At 45.1% G+C, this 9,028-nt stretch overlaps 1 protein-coding gene across 2 annotated transcripts in view; it reads right to left on the minus strand.

Moving 5' to 3' along the window:
* TET2 (tet methylcytosine dioxygenase 2) overlaps positions 1-8,322 on the minus strand; it is a 71,058-nt gene extending 62,736 nt beyond the window's left edge. For both annotated transcript variants that reach the window (XM_036382043.2, XM_036382042.2), the window contains exon 1: positions 8,234-8,322. In XM_036382043.2, the coding sequence (XP_036237936.1) occupies positions 8,234-8,263 (30 nt within the window). In that variant the 5' untranslated portion in view covers positions 8,264-8,322. The remainder of the gene's footprint in view (positions 1-8,233) is intronic.
* Between the last annotated feature and the right edge of the window lie 706 nt (positions 8,323-9,028).

Below are 9,028 nucleotides of genomic sequence, written 5' to 3' on the forward strand. Positions count from 1 at the left end.
ACACACACACACACACACACACACAGAGCAGGCACTAATAGCAGCTTTGCTTTATTTACTGCAAATATTTATTTTTTTGAAAGGGAGCTGCCTGCCTCTGCTATAAACAAGAGTTACTAACACTCTGGCCCCTTGTGTGCTGCCAGACCCCTTTTCTCTGCCTCTTTTACTGAATTAAATAGTAAGACAGAACAAAAATGGCTTATGTTTGTACAGCCCCAAGCACAGTGGGATTCTGTTTTGTGGCTGGGATATGAGGTGCCTCCTAATGTGCAATAATTAATTTCACTCTATCCACTCTCCTTATATTTAGAAGCATCAGAGTTGCCATCCTGAATTAGACTCATGCTCCAGCTTGTCCAACAAAGTATCTCTAACCAGCTCACTGTTTCAAGAAAAAGCAGCTATTCTGTTAGTAGCTAGACCCACTCTTCCAGAAGCAAACTTCTTATTCATCGGCTGGAAACATTTTATAGCAAAATGCATGTTAACTTGCAACTGCTTTGAAAAGTTGGTTTTCTAAGTAAAAAATTGGTTTTTAACTTGTATAGCTGTAGTCTTTCCATCCATTTCTTCTCCCTGTCCCCACAAAAAACAGAAAAAAAACCTCCAAAGACCTACCTTTCTTTTTCTTTTTCTTTTTTCAGTACTACAGAGTATATGACTGACTAGGTGCCTCACTGCCTCAGGTGTCTCTGGTATAGCTTTGCAAGCCCAAGAAGAATGAATAGGGCTTTGTGAAAATGGCAGTTTGCAGGATCACAAGTCAGCTGACATTGGGAAAAAAAAAGCCACCTATACTTAATGTATTGTCAACTGTACAACATAGACACAGTGGAAAAATAGATAGAAATCTGTTTTCCTGCCTGGTTTCTCACTTCTCAGGCAGTACACAGAGTAATAGAAAGAAAACAGATCAGCACAGTTCTTGGTTTTGTTACTGCTTTTTCACACCTACAGAAGCTTCTGTGCATTAGGGATTACAGGGAAGCAGAAAAGTACAGGTCTGAAGTTATTTAGGAAAAAAAAATGTTCCATGTAAAGTATGGAAAGCACCATAGAAACAACAGAGAACTGAAAGGCTGCTGTATTTTTCTGCTTTGTGTGGTTTTAATCTTTATGAATATCAAGAGTGTTTTTCCCTATTTGGTCTGTATTTTCACTTGCTCCTAGGTATGTGATGTGTACATTTGCAACTACCTATGCATGCAATGGGAAACACACTAGCACACATTTTCCTTCCCACAAAATGTCTACTAGATACACAAAATGAAAGAATTGTTAAATCTGACCCTTTCCAGTTGTTCAGCTTTCATGTTTTTGATTTTTAGTGTTGCCATTTAAGTAATACTTCAGAGATGTTTTGGGCAGACAAACTTAAAATTAAATAGAAAAGCAAGCAAAGGAGTACAGAGGGAACAGAAATTTGGTAGCCAGAAAGTATGTTAAAATTTGTAATATGTGTGCACACATACTACTGCTCCATATCCCAGGAAGAGGTGAGTCCCATGTATTTGCCAGCTTTCATAAGTTCTCTTTTAGGGATAAATTGCATTTGTTTTATTAAGCTGTACATGCACTTGGAGCTTCATGGAAATACCTCACTTCTGTGGTCTTTAACTTTGGGAAAGCAGTAGAAACTCCTGTTTTACTGCAACAATTCCTTTACCTCATTTTACCGTGAGCAGGAGAGTCCAATGCTACTTGCACACAAGAGAAAATATGCAATCATTCTTTTCTTTTTTTTGCTTACATAAGAGCTGAAAGAGTTTTGTGTCCTTTGGCAAGTATAAAAATTTTATAACTTCAAAGAATGTGACTTCAAACACAAGTGAAGTAGCACTGAAAGAACAAACAGATTAAACAAAGATGAAAAAAAGCATTGGGGGCAAGAAATGGGGGTGAGTGTTGCATGAACAGTTGTCTTTCATTTGAAGGGACAAATCTGGAAAGATGCTAAAGGACACAGAAGATGAGGGCAAAACTCTCCCTCCAGAATCAGGCCCAGAGTTAATGTTTACCCTTTGATCTCTCTAACAGTGCTAGAATTGGCAAAAGAAGGAAAAAACAGTCAGCACAAACTCAGGAATGCCTTTGTCACATATTCTCTCACATGCTTTACTCTTGCTTGCTACCTTCTGCTGCCCAGAACAGTGCAAGCTTAATGGGAACTGTGGGTCAAAAAAAAAAGGCCAGAAAAGAAAATGAAAAGTGGTTAAAGAGCTTACTGAAACAGAAGCAGATTCTGGATATGACACAAATCATTTTATCCTGCAAATGAGAAGACACCACTGCAATGTAATTACAAAATTACAGTGTTGTAATAGACATCAACAGAAAATGGGAGCAACCAATGTGAACATACAACTGCTAGCAGAAGCCATGTTTATAACAAGATCTGTGATCAGCCTTCCTACTCTGTTGCATTACAGTGAATACAATGACTCATCCAGACAAAGTCAGAATGTGGAAGAGACATTTGTACCAACTGCTTCCTTGCTATGAGGAGAAAACAGATCTTAGGATTCATTTTGTAAAGCGAGTAATGTGCTTTGCACAATGTTCTGAGTGCTTCCTGCAAAACTGCCTAAGAAAGTCTGAAAAAATGTGCATGGGACCAGAAAAGGAGCATTAGAACCTCTGATAATAAGGTCCTACAGCACATGCAGGGCATAGGCTTCAAGTGTCTCTGAAGACCAGAACTGGCCTGACAGGTTTGGTTAGGTCCACAGGTAAGAGCAGGAACATGTTGTCAGTTGGGTGCTTCTGACCAGCTACAGTGCATTTTCCCAGAATCACAAAATTTTTTTCTCTGCAAGGAATCCCTAATAATTAACACAATTAGCACCACTTTTCCCCTCCTTCTTTTTTTTTTTTTTAGCAACAGATTGTTGGCATTATTCATTTGGTTGGGTAAATGCAGAAATTTCCACCGAGCTTCTTACATCTAATGGAGATCCCAAACTTGCCTTGCAGTGGTATAAGCTTTCGTAACAGCAACGCCTCTTTGTGTCAACATGTCTCATTAAGTAATAAAGACTTTCAGCTATTTGACTTTACTCATAAAGTTAGTGGGATTCACAATTTCTTTCTTGTTCTTTAAAAAGGGAATTGTTCTAGTATCCTAACAGGCAGTGAATCATGCTTAATTAAGGAAAAAATATATAACCATTTACAGTGGGATTCTTATATTGTAAAGAGCTGGTTTGCCATAAAAGCTTTTGGGACTTGAATTAATTATACATTTTTAAAAGGGGAGGAGGGGCACAAAAATAATTTGAAACCTTTGCAATAATTCTCTTAACCCCCATCTCATACTTCAGGTCAGTCTGTTCCAGACAAACCCATCAACACAGCCGAGACTGTGCTCAAGTGCAGAGTAAAAAAAACTACAGCATTTGAGAAAGGATCCAGTGGTCTAGAATGCAACACAGATGCAGAAAGCTCAGCCAAAACCCAAACTATGATATGAGTTCTTAAAACTCTGCATTTTTTTCTGTCCCCCTCCTCCACTGTCGTGAGGACTAGGGACATTCCTAGAACTCTGTCCTCACTGGCTGCATCAAGGCAGCTGCTGAGGATGCTGGGACACTGTTTGTAAACACTCAAACCACGTGCACGCAACCACATGGAGAGTCATCGTCCTGACCTAAACCTCCCCACTTGGTAAGCTGGGCTTTTGCTGCAAAGGAGCCAAATCCTTTCCCAACACGTTGTGACTTAGAGTACTCACGCCAGGACACTGGAACACAAACTTGGACTGCTGATGCATTATTGGAAAGGAGATTAGGCAGAAGAGTTGTTAAAACTTTAGTCATTGAAATGTGAGTTTAAGGACAGGGTAGCTCACGTAGAGTGCTGAAGATGTTCTTTATACAGCTGCAAAAATTCAACTTAAACCTGGAAACTTCCCCTCCCCTGTGCATACACCTGGTAAAACCAATATTGCTATGCTGGGAAAACATGTGGAATATATTTGAGGTTAGAGGTAATGCTGTAGAACATGCGAAGATTATTCATGTTGTCTAAATTGCATCATAGTATTTAATCAGAGTGCAGCTGGTACTGCCCTGTACCTGGGGAAGACACTTCCAAGGGGTATTTGATTATTTAGCTATTCCTGGTTATCTTAGCTATCTAAGCACTCACCTGCTCATTTCTTTGAAACTGTCTGTTGTGGTTTAACAAAACTTTGTACTTGATTAGGCTTAAAATGCTGAATTTTCCTTTCTTGCTGAACTTGAGCATTGAACAAGCCTATTCCTTTCCACACTGCAACAGAAATGCCTCCTGCATTAACATTTTATTTTTGTTTTAGTAAGAGGAAAAAAACACACACAAGGAATTAGGTCAAATACTGCAAGCCTTTATTCATCTGTAAGAATAATCCTTCTGGGATTTCTTGCCATATGTATACTACAAGGCAACAACACTCCAACTTGGAATCCCCACCTCCACAGAAAACTTTGCTTTTTAAAGACAGCCTCAATTTTGTTCAGGTTACTAAGATGATTCAGCATTCTGGAAGGTGTTTTACAGAGATGAACAAGCCTGCTTGAAAAGACAGACAGGAATCTAAATCTTTATGCCATTTATTTGTTAAACTGTTTTTCAAAGCATGGCAATTGTCTTTAAAGTAACCTCAGATTTAAAATTCTTTATTGTGAAAAACTAGTAGAAAACTCTTTTTGATCCACCTATAAGTTAGGACTTATTTTTTTCTTCATTTCAAGAACAGTATGAGATACATGAGTAAAATTAGTTAGCTGTTATTTCTGTTTCTCAGACCTTATTTTTCTCTACCTTCTTCCTCCCTGCTACGTAACGCAAAGCACATTCCCAGTATTTTAATCCAAACAACCTTTTTGGGTCAGTCATCAGCTGTCCTTGGGATTAGTCCAGCTGATGCTGGAGGGTCAGAATTTTATTCCTTAACCCCACCATCTCTGCATCCACCCACTGAGCAGTTTCATAGCAAAATGGGTGATTTTCCATATATATATAAATATAAATAAATATATAAATAAATATATATATATAAATATATTTATATATACAGATTTTTTAAAGCAAACTTATCTACCCTAAGGTAAGGCAGAAGTGATTTCTTTTCAATGGGTGACTGAGAGGAGGATTACTCATGGTACTTTCCATTTGTAAGGCTTTATTATCTAGGATTATTGGGACCAGGTATGCAAATTGAACATGTAAGCAGTGATGATGTAGTAGCAACCAGAACTATGGCAACTTGTTAGTAGTTACTTGTTCAGTGTTCAAAGGCTTATTTCTGCTGCAGAATGTCACTAAATGAGTAAGATGGTACTCACTGCCTTATGAAATAAGGGATGGGAATAATGCTGCAAGTGTGATTGATTCATACAATTCTCTTTTTGGCTTTCAGCCATGATGCAGTCATATGCTTTATCTCTGTCAGACTACAGCTTTTTTTTTTTTTTTAATAATGAATCATAGTACATCCCACTCCATTTCAGAACCAGCACATTGCCTTTCAAAATGATGTCACAACTCTTAATGCTGCTGGCTGACTGCCTTAACAGCAATCAGAGTGCTGGACTAAATAAATACTGTATATTATTTGCCAAAATAATTTGTGGTTGTGTTCTCCAGCACAGTTTCCAAGATAACCACCAACTCTACTTGAAACTTGGCAACTTTGTTCTACCACTTTCAAGCTCCAGTTGTGAAGCTAGCTTACAGATGCTGCTACCATGCCTAGAGCTACTGTGCAGCAGCCCAGTGAGAGAGGCAGAGGGGTCACTCCCTGTGACCAGCCAAATTTGACAGCTCTTCTGGAATTCCACCTTGAAAAATTGTCAGCTTTTCGATAAGGACCTTACTTGGCTCCTGTCGAAACACAAAATACATCTTCCACTTGGAACTAAATGGAACAAGGGATTTAAAGTCACTGCTAAGGCACACTGATAGAAACACTACTGTCCATGCAACTTAGGAGTGAAGCACCCCCTGTAAACCTGACCAGAGTCAGTAACATTAATCCAACATGACCTTCATGTTTTTTCAAGCAGCAGATTTGCTCCAAAATATGGTTAGAGGTTTTTTTCCCCCCTTTTCTTTAGGGCTATTTGGCTCTTGTTAATATTTAAGAGAACACTGTGGAGGACACAGGCCAGCAGCATCTGAAGTGCTTGGGCAAGAAGGAACAATCCCATCCAACTTTGGCAGCTGAAATGTCAATTTCAGCAGCAGCTACAGGTTCTCCCAGTTCCGCATGCAAAAGCCAAAACATTTACAACCTCGTATTTCTGCTACCCAGTGCAGCACTGGTACCAAGAGTCCTTGGAAATCTGTCCGTCATAATAACTCAATAACTCCGCAACAAGCGCTCATTTCTTGTTCTTTAAACAATGCTGACATGCCAAAGTCTAAGACCATGTGCACTATATAAAAACAATATCAGTTTTTCTGGCTAAAAGCCACCACAATGAATCACCACAATGCCAAAGTTCTCATTAAAAACCTTACTACCAACAGTGGTAGTTCTGTAGATTCATGTGCCTTAGTGTCTCCTGTTCAGCCTTGTCTTCTTTTGAAGATTTGTTCAGAATGGGCAATACAAAAGCACTTTCTGAGGTTCCCTGGATGCATTTACAAAGGGGTTTTTTATGCCACTTCCCAAAAATGTAACAACTCTTTCCACTGAAAGATGACTTTTGAGTTCTTCATTTCACATTAACAGCAGTTTAGTACCACCACCAAAACACTGTTGTTTTCCACAGCTTTGCATTTCCTTTTTTCCCTCCTCCCCTCACCCTGGCTTCTAGATTTAAATGTTTTCTGACTTCACTGGCAGGGGTCATTCTAAGCTTTCCAAGAGAGAGACAAAATACTGCCTAGCAGAGATTTTTTTCCCATTGGTTCCAAATGGTTATTTTCTGCGGGATAAAATCCAAGATGGGTACATTGTTTCACAGAGTTAACAGCAGCAGCCAGATCCCGCTGTAACTCCAGTTTAGACATTACTATTGATCATTCACTTCTCCCTGTTGAGTATCTTCGGCAACCACGTTCTGTTTTGCACTTTGCAGCCTCCAAAGTGCTACAGTGGAATACACAAGTGAATGTGTGACTGTACTCACCCCCTGCTGCAGTAAATCAACCTGCCATTAACACGCGAATGGAACGGCCTCATTAACCGATAAACAACACCCACTGACCTGCTTTCACTAGGGACACTGTTATCTGTTCATCTCTGAAACTCCTCAACTTCACATTGAAAGGAAGAAGAAGAAAAGAAAATGATGCTGAACATATATTCGGAGCTGCCGATCACTGCTCAAAGCCTGCACATTGGCACGCCGCTCATCATGGAAAGCAATTCTTGTGATGAGATCTTAGGCTGCAGCGTTTCGATGAAAGCACGCTAGACCGCATCACTTTTCCCTTCACCTCACTCCGAAAAGGAAAATTACTTAGCAGAAAAGAGTCTGCTGAATTTCCAACACTCAGACCGCGAGACGAAAAGCGCCCTTTTAACTCTGGGCAAGAGAATCAGTGCTGGTGTCTAAGGGGGTGATTTAACGCCGATAAACGCCGCGATGCGAGCGAGCGAGCGCACACTGCCGCGCGTCCGACTCAGGCGCGGTGAGGTTGTTGCTCTTGTCTGTCATCTGGCGGGGAAAGAGCCTGACCTCGCCGAAAGCGTTCTTTTAGAGGAACACGCTCGGGAAAGTGATTCTCCTTTTCACATTGTGCCCCGACGGCGGGGTTTAGCAACGCGGGCGAAACACGCGTGTGGACCATTGCAGGGAAAACGGGAGGCCTCGCTCCGAGCCCCCGCCTCGCCCGCACACACTTCTCCCTCCCGAGCCCCCGGCACCGCGCTCCGCTCACCGCCGCCCTCGCCCTCCCCAGCCCCGCGAGCCCCCCGCCTCTCTCCCCTCTCCCCGGGCTGCGCCCGCCTTTGTGTCCGCCCGGGGCCGGGGAGCGGCACAAAGCCGGGGCGCCTCCGGCCGCCGTCCCCCGTCCGCAGACAAAGGCGCGGGGAGGGGCGGCGAGGCGAGGCCTGGGTCCGGCCCCGCGGGGAGGGGGCGGCGGCGGCGCCCCCGCCGCCCCTGTCAATCAGCCATGTTGGGGGACCCACGGCGGCGCCCCCTCCTCGCCGACCCCCGGCGGCGCGGCGCGGCGCTGCCCCGCGACACCTCCCGGCGGTGCCGGGCGGGGAAGGCGGCCGGCGCGGGGATCCCGCTCTGACCTCTGCCGCGTCCCTCAGCCTCGCCGACATCCAGCACGCACAGCCCAGGCGCCGCGCTCCCCGCTCCTACAGCGCCGCCATCTTGCTTCCTTCTGCTCCTTGGCGAGCGCGGCCGGGCCCCCGCATCAATATGCGCGCGGCGCCCTGACGTCGGCGCCCGCCCCGCGCACCGCCCCGCGCGCGCGGCACGGCTCCCCCCGGTCCCCCCCAGCGCGCGGCGCGGGGGCGCCCCCAGCACCGTCACCGGCGCCGTCCCCGTTCCCGACCGCGCGAGGCTTTTTTCCCGGCTGCTGACGCTCTTTCGGCCTTTTGGGGATTCCCACCCCCGCCCTCTTGCACCCCTCCGCCTTCTCTGCTTTCGCCGGTGGGTTCGCGGGACGCCCATGGCCCTCCATGCGCCAGCCGCCGCCACCCCCCGTGGGACACCCCCCGTGCCGCATCCCTCCCGTCCCCGGGGGCCCGCGGCACTTTCCCACGGCCCCTGGAGCCCGTCTGCTGTGCGGCGGGCTGCTCTCCCCCGGCTGCGGCGGGAGGCTTGAGGGTGCAGCTCGGTAGTGCGCGGTGGCCGGCTGACAGAGTAAAAGAAAAAGCCAAGAAAGAAAAGTGGAGGTGGGGGGGGGGGGGGGGGGAATCGACAAAACCTCCACAGGCTTCCCCAAAATGAAGCCCTGTGCCCGCAGACACCGAGCTGCCAGCGGGGATTGCTCAGCGCGGGAGTGCGCGGGACACTCGTTCCCGGGAGCGCCCGCAGCCCCGCGGCTCGGTGCGGGACGAGCAGGACCAGCCGCACCGTTC

The sequence above is a fragment of the Molothrus ater genome, chromosome 4 (assembly GCF_012460135.2).
Source record: "Molothrus ater isolate BHLD 08-10-18 breed brown headed cowbird chromosome 4, BPBGC_Mater_1.1, whole genome shotgun sequence".
Taxonomy (NCBI): domain Eukaryota; kingdom Metazoa; phylum Chordata; class Aves; order Passeriformes; family Icteridae; genus Molothrus; species Molothrus ater.